Here is a 24,954-nt window from a genome sequence, read left to right on the forward strand (position 1 = left end):
TTGAACATACATACCAAATTTAGTTATACAGAGCTTACCTGTCCTGATACCAGGCACGGAGATGGCGTATGTCGGTGGTCTGGATTAAGTGTCACCATCCTTCCATTTGGTCCATCTGAGACTACACAGACATCACGAAGTTTGTAGATATCCGAGACACTGATTGATGCCAAATATCGTTTCTCGAACATCTCTCTGAACTTGAAAAGAGGCAATCGGTGGTCTGGCACTTCTAGAAGAAGGGTAATGACCTGAGACCTGGAACAAAAAACAAAGAAAGACAAGTGAGATCTCAGCCATTGCAGGAATTAACCTGAGTTGTATGATGTAGAAAGAAAAATTGAATTGTGACTGGAATACTAAAATATCTACTGCAGAGCAGAAGTAAAAATATGAATTGCAGTTAACAGAAATGCTACGATACAGCTGTTAATCTGACACCATGAATTTTAAGTGGAAACAGCAACCTGTGGAATCTTGGTGCTTTTGTTTTACTGGGAAAATTTGAAATAGCAAAAACTATTGAGAGAAGCAATCTTTAAGAGTGCTTTAACAGATCAATGGTACAAAGTGAGTGGCAGATCACAACTGTTACGTGATGGTGAATTCTGAAATGGGCATTCAATAGTGGAGTAATGATGACTCATATGAAAATCTCTTTATATTTAGGAATTTAATCTGTTCACTGCAAGTAACTGAACAGTTGGTAAAAGTCAAATAAAGGGAAAAATACAATACAATATGTCAGTACTGAGGAGTGATGTTGCCTTCAAGATGACTATTTGTTACTCCTACATAACTGCTAAGAAAGATTCTCAGGACACTAATGGAATTTTGGACACGGGCATTTTTGTTATTAATACTTGCAAACACATTAAGAACTCTGAATAATTTTATGTACAGAAAGTTAGGGTTTACAGAGGGACTCAAATATAATTATTAAATACCTAATGTATATAAAACATACTGACGAGATGTGTTGGCTTCACAACTGAACAAACAAACAATAACCTTTAACACAAGCCCCGGGCTGTCCAACAAATTAGCGTATCATTGCAATTTTTCTTTCAGATGAAGTAATGCCAACACTGATTTCACTTGTCAAAAAATGTCAGTGTTCCACATTTCAAGAAAGTGCTAAAACAGTGACAAATTTTGTTTAAAATTTTAAACTTAGACTACAAGTTTATTTTTAAAATCTGATCCACTCTCACATAATAATACAAAATTAAGACCTCACTGTAAAGCCTTCTATACATCATTTGTTAAAAATGCATAGATGAAAATAATAAATAACAAAATTTGGTCTGGCCTCTAGTTAAATGAAACTAGAACACAGAAATGGTAAGTCTACACTAAAAGATCTGCTACTAATTTAGGCAGGAAATCAAAACTGTTTCCACTTTCAACTTATTACCAACTAGACTGAAGAGCCAAAGAAACTGGTACACCAACCTAATATTGGGCAGGGCCCCCACAAGCATGAAGAAGTGCTGCAACACGATGCGGCATGGACTCTACTAATGTAGGAAATAGTGCTGAAGGAAACTGACACCATGAATCTTGCAGGGCTGTCCATAAATCCGTAAGATTACAAGGGGGGTGTTGATATCTCTGAATAGCACATTGCAATGCATCTAAGATATGCTCAATAATGTTTACGTCTGGGGAGTTTGGTGGCCAGCAGAAGTGTTTGAACTCAGAAGTGTTCCTGGAGCCATTCTGTAGTAATTCTGGATGTGTGTGGAATTGCCCAACTCCTTCAGAATGCACAATGGACATGAATGGATTCAGGTGATCAGACAGGATCCTTACGCACATGTCACTTTTCAGAGTCGTATCTAGACTTACCAGGGGTCCCACATAACTCCAACTGCACACACCCCACACCATAACAGAGCATCCACCAGCTTGAACAGTCCCCGGCTGACATGCAAAGTCCATGGATTCTCGATGTTCTCCTCATACCCACACACGTCCATCTGCTCAATACAATTTGCAATGAGAATCATTTGACAAGGCAACATTTTTCCAGTCATCAACAGTCCAATGTCGGCGTTGATGGGCCCGGGTGAGGTGTTACGTTTTGTGTTGTGCAGTCATCAAGGAAACACAAGTGAGCCTTCGGCTCCAAAAGCCCATATCAATGATGCTTCATTGAATGGTTTGCACGCTGACACTTGTTTTTTATGTTGGAGATCTGATGTTTTACCGGATTCCTGATATTCATGGTACAGTCATGAAATGGTCATAAGGGAAACAACCCACTTCACATCACCACCTTGGAGCTGCTGTGTTCCATTATTCGTGTGCTTACAATAACACCATATTAAAACTCAATCAAATCTTTAACTACCATGGTAGCAGCAGTAACCAATCTAACAACTGCACCGGACACTTTTCTTATATAGGCTTGCTGACCAAAGTGCTGTATTCTGTTTGAATATGCATGCCTATACCAGTAATTTGGCACATCAGTGTGTATTGGAGGGCACATTAGCTGTTTAATCTCTACTACGATATAAAGACAAGTTTTAGTTTAACATAGTTACCAAAAATCTTGAACCAAAAGTTCTTGACAAATTTACTTCAAATTTTACAAGATACTGCAATAAACATTCAGACATAGGCTACATTCTTTAAAATGTATGTGGTGTATTGTAATATATGAAGAGGAAACGTTAGCAACGATATCAAAAAGTTCTCGAGTGTTACTTCAAATTGTTAAACAAACTACCGCTGCACTACAAATACATATAGGCACTGATTTGGGGAATTCTTGAAAATTTTGCACAGCTACTGCAAGAAGAAAGAAGGGGCACACTGGGAAGTGGGCACTAACAATGTTGTTGAAAGCAAGTGATTCTGCAAGGCACGTTTATGACACCTCTCACAGGTGAGGAAGCGTTGCCTACCAGGCACTATAAACAAATTTGGAAATGGGTGTGAAGTAATCAGGCACAACACAGGGCACTTATGTGCTATGAAAAACCCGTATGTTGCAGTTACAACAGCCCCTAGTAACCTGTAGGTAGGGACCGAAGCGGGCTAAAAGAAGCTGACAAAAAAGCTGACATTATAATTATTGAGAAACACTTCATTCATTCCCTCCAGAGGGACTATGCCAGAGGCATATGAAAAGAAGAATAACTAAGGGACCTCAGAGGCTCAAGGTAGGCAGTAGTAGTGTCTCCATTCTGTCTGCACCCAGAATCGAGATAATGACGATTGTGTATGTTTTCAGCCAACCATGACAACCATTTGGTGATGAATTTCAGCAGCAACTGGCCTGTTGAACCAACCACCAAGTTCTGCTGAACAGAAGTGCCACAGTCCTGGCAAGTTGGGTCTGAAACTTGGTGCTGCATGGGTGTGGGCAGCAAGAAGGCAGCCAGTCTCTGCTCTGAGTGACGATGTCTGACGGAATGCAAGCTGCCATCCACAAGGCTGCAGCTCCAAGGTCTGACGCTGTCCTCAATCACAGACATAGCTGCCCTGGGCAGGTGACTACCTCTTGAGGCTCTACTACAATGATGGCTGCTGGCTGTTATTCTTTGGTACTCTACACTGTAACCATCTGGAATACTTGAGGGAATAGCCAGTTGCAACTGAGAGGACAGGTGCAGGTCTTCCTGCTCAGATGACGACTTGATGGTCACACCATCCGAGCCAGGAGGCGGCACTACATCAGCCATATGCTGTAGCAGCATTTTCCAGTTCTGCTGTTAGGGATGACAGACATACACACGCTAAAACGGGTGGGAATTAATGCTGTGAACACAGCAAACTTGATGGGAGCAATAAAATATGCTATAAACTGCAGAAAAATGTTTATTCCAAGAAAGTAAAAGCAGTGATATTTTGCACATTAAATTCCAAACTGTTAACATTTGATTTTCTTCCTAGAATGAGATGTTCAATTCTATGAATTTCTAGTTTTACAGTCACAGTTATAGATCACTGTACCATTAATGAAAATTGTTGAATGAACATTGCTACTCACGATGATTTGTAGGCAAAGGGCAAGATTTGTATTCAGTATTGCTTAACAGCCACATAAATGATCATTTACTCTAGTACATAGTGACTACACCTGAACTTCATCGATATGATGTTTTACAGTTTTCCATTCTGTTCAACGTGAATGGCAAGAATCACACTTGACCTTATCAGTAATGTGAAATGGAGTGCAACATTAATTTTGGTTTAAGTGTGTTAAAATTCTCTGAGTTTAATTTACATTCCACTTATCATAAAGATACTACAACACAAGAAAATTCACTACTTTACTGAGTGCCCAAGTCAGTCTTATGTACATCTAAGGCATAATAATCTATTCAAGTTGAAAAATGTATGCACACAAAAATTCAGTACTGAATTTCATGTACGTGGTGTCCCACAGTTTGTTAACATTTTAATTTCATTATGACCAATGTAAGCTACAGCTTGAACAAAAATTGTATTGACTGCAAGTTTCAATAACAAAGATCAGGTCCACCAAAAAACATAATGCTATGGTAAGCTACACCATACACATAATATGTCAATAAGGAAAGTTAATCAGAGCAGTTCTTGCATAAATACATGTACTAATGTGTGTGCAGCCTGTTACTGGTAGGGACATGGTAACAGCCTACATCCAGAGTTGTTCTAGCTGGAGTTGCAATGATAGTTGCAGCAGCTGGTGGATCTGAATTAAGTTTTAATTCAAGTAGCACCTTTGACAGGGTGTACACGCGGACAAGGAAAATAATTCCCAGATTCTCCCTGGATTTCCCAGTTAAAAATACACTTTCTCCCACATGAAAATACACTTTTTCCATGTTAAGTGGCGGTATACTTTTCCTCGGAATTGTAAAACTGATGTATCAAGACTTTCAATGGTTAAGGTTTTACACACCAGCGTAGAATTTCCCGGCACTAGAAAACGATGCCCAGGTGTGCGTGCATGGGGGGGGGGGGGGGGGGGGGGGGATGTTTGATGAGCAGCAACATGTACACTGCATATTTTCGTATTATGAAAGCATAAATTCGAACTTCACCAAACACCGGACATTACTTTCCAAGATATTGTAATCTAGACTGTGATGCACTTCTGTAAGCCAGTCATAGCTCATATCGCGCAATCTTGCCAGCCGATGACAGCAGATATTCGGAGCATAGGACACGTGATGAAGTCAGCCAATAGCAAAATCACTGTAAACTAGCATGAACACACAAATAGGAAAAGTTAATGGTTTAAATTAATATACATAGTATTCCTACAAGAAAAGAAAAGCTTTCACATATAATATTGTGTGTCTAAGATTAATAAGCTGCAACAGAAGCTAAGCTTTCACATATAATGTTTATCTTTTTTACCTGTGTTGGACTAAGATACATCACACAAATGTGAAAGTAAAATTTTTAACGACGACATAAATGTCTGATCTTCTGGGCTCTAAATTCTTCTAAATGGTAGTCCTTAAAGAGTTGATTTTTAAATGAGAGTCAAACACTCTCTAATTTAAGTAATTCATTGTACATTCTCCCTCACAGTTCACTTTGTAAGTAATGCTTTTCAAACAACCATTCGCAATATTTTCTCACAACCTGTTAGAAATAGGTTCGTTTCAGCAGTTGCCAGAGAGCGTCAGATAACATGCGTCACCGCACTTGCACAGCTGTGTTGATGCAGGAAGTCTGTATGTTTGTACATGTAAAACATTGAAAGATCTTACATTGTGTCATAAAAGAAGCAAGACATTGGAGAATACTCCAAGAGCACCAAAATTTCGTGAACCATACTAAAAAGCGTAGTTCGGCTTAAAGCGCACATTTGTATGTCCATATCGTCTCAGCAGAAAAGATTAATACAAGCCAGATTTCTTTAACAAACTGACAAAAATAACTTCATTGTTCTGCAAGGAGATTAATGCCTGACTGTCAGAAAAGTGGAAATAAAATGTGAAACTAACAATATATTCTAGCCTTCCGTAACTATGTCAATGAATTTAATTCACTTGATAGCTCCTTTTTTTCTTATGATGTGAGAGCAATAAACAAAGAGGAAACAGCAAAATCACTAAACGTAAACATGAGTCACATGGAGGCAACCCACCTCATCAGCCCTGGATCTACAAAATTTCTGAACTGGGGCAATACCAGATAGCTGCACACCCCCCTGTTTGTCATGTATTTCCACCCTGGTAGACTGAATCTAGTAATTATAACAAAGTTGATCATTTGCAAACCCAGTCAACCACATAAACAGCGAAAGCCGTTCACCCGTTCAGGCTTTATTCCACTCAGCTCATATAGCCCCGTCCCCCTTTTGTCTGCAGGAATGTTTTTCTAGATGCAATGGAGATTTCCCTGGCAGACACATGATGTACACTCTGCTGGCATTCAAAAATCAGCTTCTGATTCGTTCAGAAATAAACTCAGAATGTGTCTAAAACTGTTCAAAAACCAACAGAGGTGCATTTCAAAATCATATGAATAATCTTTAGACCAAAGTTCGCTGGATGCTAGGTGTTTTGCGAAACAAGGTTATTTTCCTCAAGAACATGAATTTGGTGCCCCCCTCCCTGAAACTGCCGACCGGTGCAGATACCCCAGGTTTCCCCCACCCCCTAGGTCCTGGCCTGTTGCACATGCATGAATCTGGCAGCTTATGTGCGCCAGTAAAATTTTTCTGGGTAGAATGTGGTTGCTTTCTACTATTGCTTATACAGCTAACTGCCACACTTCTGTCGCCAGAAGGTGGAGAAGGTACTACTCATACGCGACTCAAATGTGCATGAGCTCACTTGCAAATGCTCAAACAAATCTAATGTAAACAATTGTGACATCACGCTCATCGGAGGCAATTTGTTGTTATGAAGCATTGCATAGTCTTCCTATGGCCTTTGAAACATTTGCTGTTGGCACGTTGTGTATGAGCACTGCTTTGTTGTTTTTTATATGGCGCATTTCCTTTGCAACTTATGTTTTTAGTTTGTTTTTGTTTCTCTCGTTCATGTTTTATTGCTGCAGTATTATTCTGCAGCAGTGAGATACACTAATACTGTAAATAGTCTTCACAGGTTAGCCACCGGATCATGTTGTGCAGAATTTTCAAACCTGTGATGACTATTCACAACGTATCCCCTGGGAAAGCTTGAAGAGTCACATCTACAGTAATATCCTTTGTTAGAGTATTGGTTCTTACCAGCCAAAGCTAAAAAAGTAACTGATAATTAGAACAATGAAAAAATCCTGGAATTCTAAGATCTTCCCAGATGAAAAAATTCCCAGATTTTTCCCAGATCTCCCAGTTGTCCTGGGTTGTATACACCCTATTTGAATGCAAAACCTGTTCTACAGACTCCAAAAAAAACAACCTGTCACTTTACAGATCTTTACACAATTACACCATGAAACCAAACAAGTTCTCCAACAAATTACTCACCTAATTATCTGTGGGCTAGGACCACTCGTATTACCATACGATATTAGTATGCGCCTGTATCCAATTTTGTAACGGTGGAACAGAGAGATCGCAAGTTGAGCATCAGAAAGAGTTGGCACTTTCACAAAGGCCATGATATTCCCATCTGTCTGTGCTATCACTGATACACTGCATACCTGCCCAAATGTAATTAACACACTTTAATAATACATTACACATTAAAAGATATAGAAATTTAAAATTCTATACTTCTGATCACTCAGCATGGAAAGATGTTTAAAAATATATGAATATTGTTTTACAAGTTCTTCACGAAATATAAATAATGGAGTAATGTTAACTATCTGTAAAGCTGATGCAATAAGTAGTTGATAAGACACAAAAATAAAACTGAAAACACAATCTTTCAAACATCCTCACGAGAGCGCACACCCACGTGGAATTTCAACAATAACTACTCCATGATGCACAGTGCCTCTACTATTGTGTACGGCAAGGGATTTGAGGAACATCTCCGATATGCTCTGATGCTTAGTAAATGAACCAGTGAGCTATAAAACTGTAGAAATCTTAGCATTTTATTTAACAGTATGTTTTCAGAATCACTCAAGCAGAAGTTTTAGTCTAACAGAATGTCTAAAGCAACAATTCAATGGCAAAAACCTTATATAATGAGCCAGGATGTCTACAGTGCCACTCAAGATACACACCTAATTGCTGCTAGTCAAAAGCAGGTGAAGCGTATTTTAGAACTTTTTTTACTTTGTAAATATACAAGACAAAAAGTACAACTTCTAACACCAATAGCTACAAAATTGGAAGTGGTACAGACAAATGGTGAATAATGCTCAAGATATATAAAGAGGCTAGAGAATAAGTGTGTCTTGAGCTTACAGGTGATCAACATTGAGGTTATCAGCAGCCTTACACATATTAAAAGAAGTGAACATGGATAAAATGACAACTGTTGCAACACAGTGAGGAGGAAACCTACAAAATTACAATCATTCACTCACTCCCTTCTCACTCACATTGACCCACACAATTGCTCAATCTCACAGGCCTTAATACAATGGAGGGAGATATGCACTGTATGTGGGATTGAAATAGAAGCAAAACCCACAGAAGATCTAACAAAAGGCACAGAGAAATGTGACTATGCTGCCTAATTACGAAAAAAACATGAGTGAGCCAGTTACCCTGTCGAGCCAGTCGCCCTGTTCACACATTAAGATCATCTCCCAAAAATTTTAGGAAACAAACTGGACAGATCACAAAACTGTAAAACTCTATGCACATTTGTTTTATTGTCACTTAAGAGGAGCCGGAGGTGGTTAAAAAAAATTTTTTTTTTTCTACCGAAAATTAATTGGAACATTCCTCTTTAATGTAAACTTTGAATTATTGTTCTACTCGCCCTAGAAGTGGAGTTATTACCATTTTCCCCCACGCCTGCAGAGGAAATGGGCGGCCGTTGAATGCATCTAACACCCTCTCGTGACTTCCTGGCGAACTGCTTGGTGTTTTCTTGGCCTGTTACACAAACAGCGAGTGTGCAAGGGTTGGCTTTATTGTTTTCTGTGACAAATGAAGCACTAAGAGCGCAGAACATCGTCTCTTTGCTGTTTACCATTTCGAATTAGTTCAGTGTTGCGCCTGTTGTTGGTAGTTGGTGTAAAGCGTTGTTCTGGCTACGATGCCACGTTTTAGTAACCGTGTATATAAGAAGAGGAAGAACATAGAGAAAAGAAAATTAACACTAATACCAAGTTGCGATACTACAATCACTGAAACATTGCGTTCTTCTGCTAAGCAACAACACATGGCCGGCCATAGCCCTATGACATCTTCTTACAAGAAGCTGACTGGTGGAAGTGACAGATTTCGTGAATGTTAGTGACAATGATGATATTAACAAAGTACTGAATATTGGATTATCATCTTCTGTGTTGAGAGAAAGTGTTCTGTGCAAAATGTGTTCAAGTGTAGGAGTGGGACTAGAGAAAACAAAGCACTTTGGTTTAGCTTGTGAGATGAAGATAATCTGTGCATGTTGCAAGTATCAAGTGACTTTCTACAATTCACATGCCAGTCTTTTTGGTGAAAATGGACGATCTAGAGTGTTTGATGTGAATGTTCGACTTGTGTATGGTCTTCGATCCATTGGAAAAGGGTCTGCTGCTGGTAAACTGTTTTGTGGTATTATGAACTTGTCATCGCCTCCAAGCAAATTTGGGTACTACTGTGAACTGGTAGGATCCTCTGTTGAAGATAAGGCTTTGAAAACCATAAAGGAAGAAGTGGAGGAATCTCTATAAATGAACAGTGGTTCTAGGGATTTGGTAGTGGCATTAGATGGTTCCTGGCAAAAAAGGGGTCATAAATCCCTGAATGGGATTGTGATAGTGCAAAGGTGATAGATGTTGCAATATTATCAAAACATTGCAGGTGCAAAAATAAAATCAAAGGAGAGCACAGTGGAACCTGTGAGGCAAATTTTAGTGGATCAAGTGGAGCAATGGAAGTGGATGGAGTGAAACAAATTTTTGAACATTTAGTTCCCAGATACAACGTTGGGTACAAATACTACCTTGGGGATGGTGACTCCAAAGGTTGAGACTATAGAGGAACTGAAACCATACGGAAATGAATTTGTAGTTGAAAAGTTGGAATGCACTGGGCATGTGCAAAAGTGTATGGGTGCACGGCTTCGAAGACTCAAACAAACTTTGGGTTCAAGTAAGCTCAGTGATGGAAAGACAATAGGAGGGAGAGGCAGGCTTACTGATGAGGTGATTGAACGTCTACAGAGATACTATGGGTATACTATAAGGCAAAATACTAGTAATGTTAATGACATGCGAAAATCAGTGTGGGCATTGTTCCTTCATACTGCCTCTTCCAATGAATACCCTCAACACAGCCTGTGCCCAAAAGATTCCTGGTGCAAATATAATGCAGAAAAGGACTACGATCACAAACATGGTTTGCCAGCAGCTGTGATAAATGCAATAAAACCAATTTTTCATGACTTAGCACAGCCAGAATTGTTACACAAATGTCTACACGGAAAGACACAGAATCCTAATGAGAGTGTAAACAATTTGATTTGGAAAGTGATTCCTAAAAGGGTGTTTGTAAGCATAAAAACACTACACTTTGGCATTTATGATGCAATAGCAACCTACAACCAAGGGAACAGTGTGAAGCTCTGAAGGCATTAGGATTTACAGCTGGGGTGAACACTGTACGAGCACTAAGAAATATTGACAGAGAAAGGATAAGAGGAGCAGAAAGAAGAGAAAGGCATATGAAGTATGATGGAACAACAGGCCAGAAAAAAAGACAGAAGAGGAAGCTTTTGGAGGATGAAGAAGAAGACCCTGATAATCCATCCTATAGTGCAGGAATGTATTGAGAAACTTTGATAGCCATTTCCCGTAAATTAGAACTTTTCGAATATAAGGAACATTTTCTCAAAATCCACTCAAGCTAGAGAGATGAAATTTTTATACAGCACTCTTAGTGGTCAAACTTACATTGTAACACAGCCATTTGGCAATATGTTCAGTAGTTTCATTTCAGTTTCATTATAAAGCAATTATTTGTAAAAAAAAATTGGTTCATTGATAAAAAAATAATTGGAAGGAAACTAGAAAAGATACTCCAAAATCCTTCTGTCATAACTGCAATACTAAACCACTCTATATGTAAAAAAAATTCAAATTTTTCTATTGGGTAGTTTATTCATAAATGTTCCTCAAACTTAGTGATTTTCACATGGGCAGCATAGGCACCTCCGGCTCCCCTTAAAATAGAGGGCAAATGTGCCACTGCCATTTGGTCTGAAAATCAAATACAGTCTACTTAAATGTTGCACAGTGATCTGTGCACCACAAACTGGACGGTCCTCTCTGAAGGACCACCTCATCCCGACTTCATGGCTGAAATAAAGTACCACACAGCCGCATTGTGGTGTTTACTAGATGCAGTCCCTTCCAGCCACTTGTCTCCCACTGACACGACACTATATCTCAACAGCATGCAGGTGGTTACCACAGTGAAATGACTCCACATCTTTCGTTCCCCACAACATCCATGTGTCCTTGTACCCAGCAGAGAGTACCTTTCTCAGCCAGTTTAGTTGGAGTTGGGTGTACAGGATAGTCAGGACTACTTTATGTACAAACATTGTAGAAAGCTAAGGGCACTCAGATAATCTTAACAGACAAAGAATTTAGCATTGTAAGCCTGCCTCATCTGCTCCAGCATCTGCAAGATCACACAGTTCCATGTTGAATACAGACAAGTCACAAGGCAGTGAGACCTTGAGGACAAGATCAGGAAAATCAACAGAGCAACCAATCTAGTCCCCGTTTTGACCCATCTGTAACATACTAAAAATGTATGCAGCTGTGGAATTTCTCCTGTACAGCACTAAACATAAAATTACTCTGGGCCTCTGCAGTAACAATGGTGGCTAGCAGTTTAAACTGTGGATTTCGGGCTGTACGTGCTCTACACCAAGTGACGAAAGCACACAATGTGCGTAGATCCCAAACAGCACTGCTGCTTGTGGCCAACTGTAGAAAAGGCACTCCAGAGGTTGACGAGTCTTGGCTCTCGTGACTCAGGGCTGTGAAGTTGTCTGCCATTGGGTGGCATTCAAACCATCAAAGAGCGTGGCCGGGATTGGTGAACAGTACTCATCAGTCCAAGTTACAGATCACCTCTTAAGAAGACCTGAAGACTTTGGGATGGATAAGTCAGCAGCATGATGGATCACTCGCGTGATTTCCACCACTCCTGAACACTGTTGTGGTGTTCAAACAAAACCAGCTGGCTGAATACCGTATTTACTCGAATCTAAACTGCACTTTTTTTACTGGTTTTTGTAATCCAAAAAACCGCCTGCGGCTTAGAATCAAGTGCAAAGTAAGCAGAAGTTCTGAAAAATGTTGGTAAGTGCCGCCAAAAATAACTTCTGCCGTCGAATATATGTAGTGCTACACAGGCATGCTTTGCAGGCACAAAGATAAATACTGGCGCGAAAACCTCTGGGTCAGAAAATAAATTTTAAAAAAGGGTAGAAGACGAGCTTTTTTCTCTGCCCCGAGTTTCGACCACTGCATTTCCACACATTAAACCAATGAAGTAAATAGAAATTCCATACTGTTCATCTTCGAATGTAGCAGCCTTTCAAATATTCATAGAAACAAAAATTTCTTTACAGAAAAACATTAACAAAGCACAAGGTTTTAGGATTGTTGCACAAATTGACATGCTGGGGGGCTCATTAAGATTTCAGGTAACGATACCTATTGCTTCGTGGAATTTTGTGAAGTGCCTGTTGGTGATAACCATAATGAAGCACTTTCATTATAGTGCCAAATTCAAGTGGGGAGTTACTACTATTGTGGAAAAAAGTTCTAAGCGTGCTGCAGGTGAGCAGCGTCAGGTAATGGCAACTGCAGAGAGAGAAACTATCTGAATGTTCAAGTAGCAGGAAAGCGTTTAGTGGGCCAAGTGTGGCTGATATATTTTAAATGACTGTTAAGGAACAGCGTCAGAAATTCCTGCCTGTGAACGCCAAAATTTTAAAAATTAAGGCACATGAAATTGCTACAGAGTAAAAAATTGAAAATTTTACATCTAATCGTAACTTTATTGATCTGTTTATGAAGTGCTGGGGTTTTTCACTTTGAAGGCGAACTTCAGTTGCACAGAAGTTGCCGAAAAATTATGAAGAAAAACTTGTGAAATATCAGCGCTTCATAATTAGGCAGCGTGCAGAAAAGCAATACCTTCTTGGTCAGATAGGAAATGCTGACCAAACTCCTGTATATTTTGAAATGTCGTCAAATTATACGGTTGATGCCAAAGGAAAGAAAGACATAGGTGTTCTTACATCAGGGGGGTGGGGATGAAAATCAGCGGATGTCCGTCATGCTATCTTGCACAGCATGATGTACATAAATTACCCCCATTCATAGTTTTCAAGCGAAAAACTATACCGAAATACGAAGTGTTTCCAAAAACTGTAATTGTACGAGCAAATGAAACACTGTGGTTTTCAGACGACAGGATGCTGAAATGGATTCGTAATCTACCATACATTTTATCCTGCATAATTATACTCAATAATACGTAATTTACTTCCAAATCATAACCTAAAAACCCAATAAAGTTTTGTTTTAAATTTCAGCGTTTAGTTTCTAAGTTTTTTTTCATTCTTATTTTATAAGTGTTGCTACTCTACATTGTACAAGTCACCACTAAAAATCGAAAATCTGAATGGCAAGACTGTTTGGGATTTATGTCGATATGGCCAACTCAACATTCTCAGTTTTTTCCTACCTGTGACAAGAGAAGATTGCTAATAGGAACTTTTATGAATCTTGAATCACCTGCAGTATTCTCTTAACCCTAAGAATAATACGAATGTAAACATTATGCCATGTATTCTTCCACGTTTGCTGCCATCTCACTTGAATTATGTCTGCCTAATAAACTACAAAACTAGAGTGAGACAACAGCAAGCGCGGAAGAATACAGGTATCATGTCATGTTTATATTCATATAATTCTGATTCTGGATAGTGATACAGTCAGAAATGAAGCACGGCAACTGACTAAATTTTTAAATCTAAGATTACTAATTTCTGTGTGGAAAGTAATGTGCTAGAGAGGCGTCTGCAAAGATTTTCAAACGGAGAAAAATTTTTGCTTATTTCTCATTCAGAACATCATCTATCATACGCAGTATATTATTTGGTTCTTGTTTATCATTATGAAAGAAGGCAGCAGTGTAACAACAAATAGCAGTCTCTTGCCATTGTTTTGCTAAAGAGACAATTCTTTTTTTATTAGAAGCGGCGGTAGTGCACACAAAAGCAAGCCATGCCAGGAGTGGCAACAGGGTGTAAACACTCATCAGAATGTGACAAACAATGCATGACACAGTACAGTAACGCACTTTCAGCTTAGAATGGTGTAAACACCTATAGCAATGAGAAGTGCACTTATCAGATCAAAGCAAAACAAGCAATCAATTCAAACCAAATGAAGCACATGAAAAAGGAAGGATACCCGTATAAATACAAACAGAGCACCTGACGCATAGCAACCTGGTAAAGCTTAACTGCTAAGCTTACGACTCGAGCCAAACTACTGTAGTTGTATCTTCATCCATTCGACCTTAATGTTGCAGTGGACCAACTTTGTTTCGATTTGAAGGTGTGATCTAAAACTTCTCTCTCCCCTTTAATTTCGAGTGTCAAATTTCAGGTGTGGCTTAGATTTGGGAATTTTTTTTTCCTTTATTTCGAGTCTCATTTTTCAGATGTGGCTTGGATTTGAGTAAATACGGTAGCATCCAGTTAGCCCTGCTGGCCACACATTTTGGCAACTTCTGTTCAAGCAATCCTCCATTCAGTAGGTGGATCCACGGTGGGAAGTCATCACTGGAATAAAGGTCATGAGTTTACTAATAGTCTGCAAGGGCTGGAGACGAGGTTGATGGCCAAGGACGACCCGCTAGCAGCTGAGAAATGAATGGGCTGCCTGTGTTGAAGATCCACAGCTCCTGAGAAATCATGAGGTTCTCCATGCTCAAATCCAGGTGCAAGTACAGGTCGAGCCATGCGATACATTATGAGCACTGAAACCGTCCAGAATGAGAAACAGGCAGGGGAGTTGTGTTGTAAGGTCGCGAGAGCCTCAAAGACTATCACATCCTGTGGAGGTAAGTACATGGAGCACATAGCTATCTTTTTACTCTAGTACCTTCTGCTGTGGAAGTCTAACACACGCCAGAACAAATGGACATGGTCAGCCCGTAGGGGGGCTCCGCCTCCGCGGCGGCTATTCCGCACAGCAGCTCTCGCGCAGCGAGGGCACCACCGCTACGCCACGTGCAGACAGCGGCCAATAGCCACTCCTCCGGTTTCGTATATAGGGACCCACTCTGCCGTAGTCCAGTCAGTCTGGTACTCGCTCTGGATTTCGTTTCTATCTCGGCGGTACTGCGTTCTGGTAGTTTCTCGTTGTTGACAATTGCCTGGCTCTGGTTCCAAGTGGATTTACTGTTGGTGTTTGATGTTGTGGTTTCCACAAGCCTCCGTTGTTTATCTTGTTGTGTCTGTCAGTCTGTCGTGGTCGGTTGTTGTCAGTTGTCGTTGGTCTGTCGTCCGACTCGTCCTTGTCTTTACCCGGTGGTGCGTGCTCCACCGCCGGCGGCTTCCCCACCTGGCGGCTCCGATCGGCAGCCCAAGGCGTTCCTGCAGTTGGTTTTGGTTACTACACTTACCCACATGAGCAGCACCGGCGACAGCTTGTAGGTCAGTAACCAAGAAAAGAGCAGATGGATGGTGTGTGTTTCTGACAAACACAGCACCCCATCCTTTGGCTTCTTTCCCAGTCAGGTCATCCTTTCAGTGGAGATTATATTCTCTTAGCACAGTGGCATCAGTGACTATGAAATGTGTTTCCTGTAAACACAAGCAAAGGTGATGTGCCTGTACTAAGAGTTTCAGTTCTTCTACACAAGTATGTTCCACTGTAGTATGGGAGCCATTTACTATAGGGCTTGCACTTTCATCCCGTCTTTCCACTGGGGTGGGGAGGCCTGCAACAGGTGGAGGTTCAGCCCTTGGGCAAGATAGTTGCCCAGGGCAGACTTTGTAGTCCACTGGCTCTAAAGCAGAAGCAGCAGGGCCATCAAATCAATTACATTGACATGGTCTGATAATTTACCACCTCTTTTCACCTGCTGTGGAAGCTTTTCATTTGCTTTTTGGTCGAAGAGGACTTTGTAGGAGCTACCGCAGTAGTGGAGGAGACAGTATCACACTTTATCAGGCTCTCCCTTTTTTAGGTTCCGGGAGGTCCACAACAGTGGCAACTGTTTCTTTATCTGATGTTCTCTAGAGGGCTATGGGCTCTGAAACAACTCCAGTTTGAAAAGTGAACTGACAAAAGTAGGTACTAGTGCTGACACTAGTGACGTAGAAGCACCGACTGTTTAAACAGGCTTATTAAAAGCCAAAGCAAAAGATGTAGTGAATGTGGGAGGCTGCGTTACCTTCTGGATCTTCTTGGCCTCACCATGTGTGTGATGGGTTTCGATGTTTTAATCTCTTTTACATTCCTTTCTTCAATGAAGACACTGCAGTCCCAACTTCAGACTGAGTGATCCCAGAGCAATTTACACACTTTGAAGGGGAGGAGCAACCAACTGTGCCATGGACAACCTTGCCACATTTGCCACAAATGGCTTCAACCTTAAACCGTAAGGTGGTGTGTCCAAAGTGGTAGCAATTTGAACAGGACACCGAGTTTGGAACATATGGCTGTACTTTTAGGCCAAGGAAACCTACCTTGATATGGTCTGGGAGTTTTGTGCTCTTGAAGGTACGGATGGAGTAGTCTGATTGTTTGAGATCCCAATCCGCTCTTTTCAATGTATTTTGCACATCAACATTCCCTTGCTGAGTCCACTCATCTTTCAGTTCCTGCTTGGGAGTGTCACCCAGATCTCTACATGCCAGCATCTTTGCTATAGTTCAAGGTATTGTGGAGCTCCATCTCTATGATGATATTTGGTTCGTGGAGCACTCAACTGCACGGTTATCAGTGCCCTTATAAAGTCCCAATCTTTACACAGTCCAGTCTCGCCACTTTCACAAATGTAGATGATATGATGCAGACAACACAAACACCCATTCTCCAAGCAGTGAAAACCCGGAACAACATGATTCACAGGCTGCAATGCTAGCCACTAGACCACGACCTGTGGACACAATTTCTATAGCATGTTGCTCAGGACAGTTAGCTTTTCAGAGGTTGATAGCTTGCTGGGAACTATCAGTTTCAACCAAACATATGCCATTACCCAAGTGCTTGACTAATGTCCTCTAAAACTTTTTGAATTTAAAAGGTGAAATCTTTTCAAAGCTGCCCTCTTTTTGCTTCACAATCAAAAACACATTCTGATCAGCACCAAGTGTTCCATTACTGTTCAATGACAAATTCTGTGTAGGCCCAGAGTCTTTAGCACTGGCTACATGTGCCCTGTTATTTACCAGTATTGGTATCTACAGCGGACAGCCCTTCCACTGGGGGAGTGGGGGGATAATTTAGTGGGTTCCATTTCAGTATCACAAGCAGTTAGTGAAACATTAAATCCACCTAAACAGAGCCCCGTGTGCCTAAGTAAGCCTTATAAAACTAAAGTGCAGGAGAATCCCCAGAAGCTGCCTCCTCATAACTGTTCCACCTCAATAGCCCTGCACCTCTGCAAGCAGCTAAGCTTGAGACTGAAGGGACTTTAGAGGCTTTTACCATCCTCATGGCTCAGGAGGTCAATCCAAGATCTCCATTCCCTGTGACACACAACATTTAACTACAGTGCCCCACATGACTGTTGCTGAAGTATGCCCGGAGCTTATGGTGACAAAACTGGTGGTGCTTACCAGTCCCCAGCTCAGCAACTGTGGGGCCACCAAGCCTGTACTCAGCAAGTGAATGCTGGGTCCAAATGAGCTAGAAGTAACACCGAATGTTCATGAAATACTAGCAAAGAAAAAAGGAAAACACAAGATGTAATAATGACATCATTACTAAAGGAGAGACAGCTACTCACCATATAGTGGATATGCCGAGTCACAAAAGAAAACAATAAAAAAAGACAGCTAAACAAACTTTCAGCCATATGTCCTACTTTTAAAGTGTGTGTGTGTGTGTGTGTGTGTGTGTGTGTGTGTGTGTGTGTGTGTGTGTGTGTGTGTGTGTTTGTGTTTGTGTTTGTGTTTTGTTTTGACTGAAAGCTCAGTTGTTTAACTGTTTTTGTTGTGCCTGTTTGCAACTCAATATCTCCGCTATATGATGAGTAGCAATCTATACTTAAAAAGAAGAAACTTTTGCTAACAACTTCTCTCAATTGAAATGTGACACGCCTCAGTGTCGGGATAATTTAACATTGAGAGAAACTAACAGCACGCTTTGTTCATCTCAAAAGATGATTGGGATCCAAGTAACAACAGTGTTTTCAAATCTGAGATATGACAAAGGTCAGTCCTATATTTACATGGCTCTTTCAGTCCATGTCTACAATTCCCTGGTATTCTACTGTTAAACCATGAAAAGTCTACATTTAATCAGTTTGCAAAGGAGAGTGCTTACAAATCACTCTTGTGACCGGTTCTATATATTGCTCAATCGTGTGGGACCCCTACTGAGTAGGACTAACAGGGGATGTTGAATGTATACAGAGGACAGCACAAATGGTTTCGCAATCTTGTCTGACTCGTGGGGGGGTGAGTGATATATAATGAAGAAACTGATCTGGGAAACTACGACAGACAAAATACCCATAAAAGCCTACTTATGAAGTTCTATGAACCAGCTTTGAAGGGTTACTAAATATATACTACAACCACCTACACGTCACTCCCATAGTTTATAGGATATAGATGTACATGGGGATGTCATGAGGCCCATGTGTCAAGTACTTTATGTTAGCATTGCTGTCTTTTACATATATCACATCAATTCACTACTCATATAAATAAATAATTTTACAAAGGCGACCCTGACAGCCAATCCAAAATTTTACAGGCCTGAAACCGTGTTACAGAAAGTTAAAATTGTTCTCTGCATTTAGTTTTCTTTCATTAGAATTTTGAACTCTTAGTTTCTTTTTATTTAGTCAGCAACAGCTAATTATTAATATTGCAAAATATGAAACACTGTATGGTGAGAGACGATCTCCAGTAGCCAGGAAGGGTATTGCCAGTTTTCAACCATGGGGTGGAAACAGTTGCCGCAACGCTGTGTGGAAGCCATGGCTGGCCAACACTGTGGCAATACTGAGACACTGCAATACAAAAGCGAACAAGATGGCTTCAGGTGAGTCGTCACGCCAGACATACCATGCCCACTTTAATTGTCAGCAGTCTTTTTTGGAGTATTGCTTTAGGCAGTAGTGAAAGTGGTAGATAAAGAGCATAGAAGGACATCTCTCTCTTCATATTTTCAGCATTTTCCTCACTTTATCCTTTAAGTCTTTCAGCAAATAATTAGCTTCAGCTCTGATCTATCTTTAGAAGCACCAATGCTGTTTAAAGTAACTCCACTGCTTTAAACACTATTTTAATTCATATTTTTGTGATACATGTACTGGATAATGTAATAAAATATACAATTATTGCTTATCAATTTGTGAAGCAAATTAATCTTCAATGGCATGAAACAAAGAGAAAATCGATATCAATTCTCTTGGCAGTAGCAGTAACGCATCCAGCTTTACGTACCAAACACAGTATCTGCAAACAGTATCAGCAACAGGTAGCTATCCAGTAATCATTACTTATTTAAGATGGTACTTAGGTGACAGCCACAGTAGGAATGACAACAGCACGTTTCCAAAATCAAAGGTGGAATGAAATCTCATTGGCATATAAGGACTTCAAATTAATTATGTACAATGAGAGAATTCACGTTCCCACACTGGACACCACTTTACTATGGGGTAGTCAAAGAGTACTGCCATAATTTAAGCATTTATCCTGTCACAAGTACATTTGTTATCAGTTTTGGTCTATATTTTCAAATACACGCCAAACGAACTATCCAGAGACTGGTTGGATGCAGTTCCCTATGGTACTCTATCCTGTGCAAGCTGCTTCAATTCCAAGTAACTACTGCCACCTAGGGCCTACATCCTTCTGAATTGGCTTAGTGTATTCATACCTTGGTCTCCCTCTACAATGTTTACTCTCCACACTTCCCTCAAAAACTAAATTGGTGATCCCTTGATGCCTCAGAACATGTCCTACCAACTGATCCCTTCTTTTAGTCAAGTTGTGCCATAAATTCCTCTTCTCCCCAATTCTATTCAGTACCACCTCATTAGTTACGTGGTCTGCCCGTCCAATCGTCAGCATTCTCCTGTATCACCACATTTAGAAAGCTTTTATTCTCTTTCTCCCGATAACGATGTCGTCCTGAATAGTCCCCGCCTGGAGATCTGAATGGGGGACTATTTCATCTCCAGAATATTTTACCCAAGAGGACACCATCATTATTTAACCATGCAATAAAACTGCATGCCCTTGGGAAAAATTACGTTTGTACTTTTGCCTTTTTTTCAGCTTAAATGAACCTAATACAACTTTTTAGCAGAGTTTCAAGTTTCACCTGTACATGACCTTTTTGTACAACAAATTATTCTTGTATTTTACAGTTTTTCATTTAGTTCTCCTTTGAGATATCACAAACTTCAGTACCTAATTTTAGATACACAGCTTTCAATACAGCGGCATTAAATGTTTGTTGAGTCTTCATTTAGATCAAAGATTTCTAAATCATTACCAGCTCAACAAGGAAGACTATCTCAACCTTACAACTGGTAGCTCAAGCCTCTCAATTTCATCACTGACTCCAACTCAATAAAGATGAACTTTAAAAGGGCAATGCCAGAATCACACTTTGCAACAGTTTTCTTATGAGTAATCAAAGAATTAGTAGCTTTTTAATTTTTTCATAGTATCAAAAAGTATCATGACACTGACCTTCCAGAACACCTACATCAATAAAGAAAAATTTAATTCGTGAATGACAATATCAACAACATATGGAAAGATGCTACTTATTCTAAAGAAGTTGCAGATATGCACAATTAAAACACACTTTCAAAATGCTGTTGGCCACAACCTCCATCAGCAATAGATGGAGAAACACCATTCACACACACAAGCAAGCACACATCATGCACATATGACTGCCAACTCCTGTAGCTCAAGCCAGAATGCAGCTATCATGTGGGACGGCAGTAGCAATCTGGAGGGGGGTGGGAAAGCTGAAGGGATAGTAGTGTACATGTGGGGGAGACCGGAATGCTGTCTGGTTGAGTGTGCAGGGACTAGAATGCCAACAGGTGCAGTGTCAGGAGATTGTGGGGCAAGGAGGTGGGGAAAAGGAGAGGAGTGGAAAAAGGTGGGTGTGTGCTTTTGCAGAGGGTAGCAAACTAAGAGGCTAGGGTACAAGAATGGGGAGGAGATGATAGGACAGAGAGGGTGGAAACTGTTGGATGGAGGGGGGTGGTGGTAATATGTTACCATAGGTTAAGGGCAGGATAATTATTGGGGGGGGGGGGGGAGAATCTGTTGTAAAGAACTCCCACATGCATAGTTCAGAAGGGCTGCTGGTGGAGGGGAGGATCCGAGGGGCTTTGGTAGTGAAGCGGCCACTGAAATCAGGCATGTTGTGCTCAGCTGCATGTTGTGCCACAGGGGGGTCTACTTTGCTCTTGGCCATAGTTTGGCAATGGCAATTCATCCTGGCAGACAGCTGATTGGTTAAAGTGTGTTCCATCATCACCCAACCTCCACAACATACTAGTCCATCCCTATCTCAATCTCTTCCCAACCCCTTGCCACAAGGTTCATATTCCTGTTGAAGACCCTGGTGCAAGACTTGCCCAACCCAACCACCCAGCACTTCCTATTCCAGACCCGTCACAGGTTTATTTTACCCCATAAGGGGCTGTGCCCCAAGTGAAAACAGCCATCTCATTTACCAGCTCTGCTGCAACCATTTTACAGCTTTTTATTTTGGTATGATACCAAGCAGCTGTCCACCAGGATAGAGGACCACTGTCAAACTGTTGCCAAGTGCACAACATGCACCTGGGCATGACACGATTGACTTCAATGGCTGCTTCACTACCCGAGCCCTCTGGATCCTCCGCTCGACCACCAGTTTTCTGAACTGCTCAGATGGGAGTTACCTTTGCAACACATTCTGCACTCCCCTAATTATCACAGTCTCAACCTATGGTAACATACTGTCTCCAAACCCTCCACCTGTCCTATCATCTTCTCCATTCTTGTCTCCCAGCCTCTTAGTTTGGCACCCACCACAAATGCACTTGCCCATCTTTTTCTGCTCCTCCTCTTTTTACTCCTTTTTTCACCATCTTCTTGCCCCACCATCTTCCTGCCCCACCACCTCCTGACACTGCACCTGTTGGCATTCTAGTCCCTGCACACTTCACTAGATAGCATTCCTCTGTACCCCTACCCATACACTACTTTCACTTCCCCTTCCCTGCCCCCTCCATACTGCTCCTGCTTTCCCACGTAAGTTACATTCTGGCTTGTGCTGCCAGAGTTGGCGGTCTTGTATGTGAGGTGTGCTTGCTTACGTGTAAGAATGGTGTTTCTCTTTTGCTGTTGAAGGTTCTGGGCAAAGACTTTGTGTAAGTGTCTTAATTGTGTGTGTCTGCAACTTAACATGTCTTGGTTATGCCAGGTAGCACTATCTTTTACTACATTTTTAATTTCTGAATGTGCGTGCACACATGTTTGCCTATGTGTTCTGAAAATTCAATCTCTAAAGCTGAGGTGCTGAGTCCAACTTTGTGTTTAAATGCCTATCTACCGATCAATGCTTTTTCTAGAAACTAAATTATTAGCTGAACTCTTTCTGATACTGTTAAAATAATGGAACACAAACATCTCTAGAAGTTATCTAGATCTACAGAACATAATGAATGTTCACTGTGCATTTTTTCAACTTACCGGTACACGTTCTTTGAATAAAGAAGTCAAAATACTTTTTATCTCCGAAATGCTTAGATTCTGATCCAAATTAGTTACATGCAGTTCAACAGGGAGATCAGCTGATGAACCACTGAACTGAGTTTTCCCTGGCATTTGTATTGGATGGAAGAAACACTGTTGGAAAAATACGTGACACCCATAGTAGAAAAATTGGAGGCAGCAATATCTTCTCTAAAACTACACAAAAATTGTGAATCAAGTTGTTACTAAAATTGTTGGCAATGAATATTTCACATAAAGGGAGACAGTATTATATACAGTAACTATTGTTTAATGATCACTTTTCATACACCATAAATATTTATAAAGCAGTATCTCATTTTTTATAGTTTTGACAAATGTTAAGATTTGAGTGTTGTTGAAAACTGAATTCGTTACCTCTGGATTACTATGTGAGCGCTCATCCAAGGTTTTTATTTGATGTGGTGTTATGCTTCTGGTTTGGCTTTGTCTGGATGGAGATGGTCCCTTGCGAACTGACGAATTCTTTAAAGAAAAAACAATACACAAACTTGTAAGCCACAAATTTCAACATCAAAATCATTTCCTTCTTTCATGTCTAGAGGTTGGATTTCTGACAACTCTTTCCCTTCAAAGATATATTTAATCTCTCATTCTATATGTTTCCTGTCAGTTGCCATCATTTCATGGTAACTGCTCAAACACAGCTCTAAATCATATAAATTTATTACTCTGGAACAAATATTAAGATTATTGCATGTAAGGGTACTATAATGTCTTTTTTCCTCATTCAAGTAGTTTTATTGTGTTAACACTAAGCATAGAATTACCTTTCAGACACAAACATATTAAATTTTTTGTTTGCATTTTGAAAATTAAAAAACATTAAAATATGAAAAATAGGCAAATAAAAACTACCTGTAACAACTTTTACATTGTTTACATTGTTTTGTCAACTTTCCATGAACATCAAGGTCCTTCGCAAATGACCCAAGCTGTAAGTGCACAGCGATAGGAAAGGAAATTGGCCTTGGCTGTGATTAAACAATCATCCTTTGTCTCGAGTGATGAAGACAAAACAGAGAAAACCTAAACCAAGATGTTCAGGGGAATATTTGGATCTCGCTAGTTATGAGCATCAGTCCGAGGTCTTAATCACTGCATATCTTAAGACAAACCAGAAAACTTTATTAGTAATGCAAAATGCAGTACATAGGGTTAATAAGTACCTGTGGAGTTTCAGATGGCTGTAGGAAAACAAGGCATATAAGGAAAGTGAAATATCAGTGGATACAGCACCTCTCCAACTTTAGATTCTGAATACAAACCATGACATAATTGCAGAGAGCACCAATAGGAGAAAAGGTATATCAGAACATGTGGATAAATTATCTGCTCCATATTCTAGCACCTGCAAATACGTGACACAATGAACAGGTTTTCAAAGTGGGCCAATACCATCACACCTTTCCAGGCAGCAATGAGTTGCACCCATGTGCTGTTCCAACCGTGTTGATGTCTATTGCGGCTGGGACACAATGTTCTACCCACTTGTAATTTTTCAGTTTTTGCAGTCATCATCTGAAAAACTATTCCTAAATATGTACATGAGTTTCTATAGCTATTAATTTGACTGATTCCTAAAGAGGAGCACTATGAGCACCAACTGCCTTATGGCATTTTTTACTTTTTTTAATTTGACCATTATTCTGATAACCTCGTGTGAAAATAATTCTATAGTTCAGTATGGTTCAACCAAAGAACACTGTCACTTTGTAACAATAATATAGTAAATTAGAATCCATAATGAATTGCAAAGCCAATCATCATCTCAAATGATACTGAATAGCCAAATAATACTTACATGCCCTAAAAAATGTGTCACACTACATATTACACTTGCCTTGCAGTAACCCGTAATTAACACAACGTGTGTCAA

At 40.3% G+C, this 24,954-nt stretch overlaps 1 protein-coding gene across 3 annotated transcripts in view; it reads right to left on the reverse strand.

The window, feature by feature from the left end:
• Positions 1-24,954, reverse strand: part of LOC126335218 (meiosis regulator and mRNA stability factor 1) — a 219,294-nt gene that overhangs the window by 106,350 nt on the left and 87,990 nt on the right. For all 3 annotated transcript variants that reach the window (XM_049998246.1, XM_049998245.1, XM_049998247.1), the window contains 4 exons: positions 23,433-23,540; positions 23,013-23,168; positions 7,433-7,608; positions 39-258 (listed from right to left, as the gene is read on the reverse strand). In XM_049998246.1, the coding sequence (XP_049854203.1) occupies positions 39-258; positions 7,433-7,608; positions 23,013-23,168; positions 23,433-23,540 (660 nt within the window). The remainder of the gene's footprint in view (positions 1-38; positions 259-7,432; positions 7,609-23,012; positions 23,169-23,432; positions 23,541-24,954) is intronic.

This window comes from Schistocerca gregaria, chromosome 2 (genome assembly GCF_023897955.1).
Source record: "Schistocerca gregaria isolate iqSchGreg1 chromosome 2, iqSchGreg1.2, whole genome shotgun sequence".
Taxonomy (NCBI): Eukaryota; Metazoa; Arthropoda; class Insecta; order Orthoptera; family Acrididae; genus Schistocerca; species Schistocerca gregaria.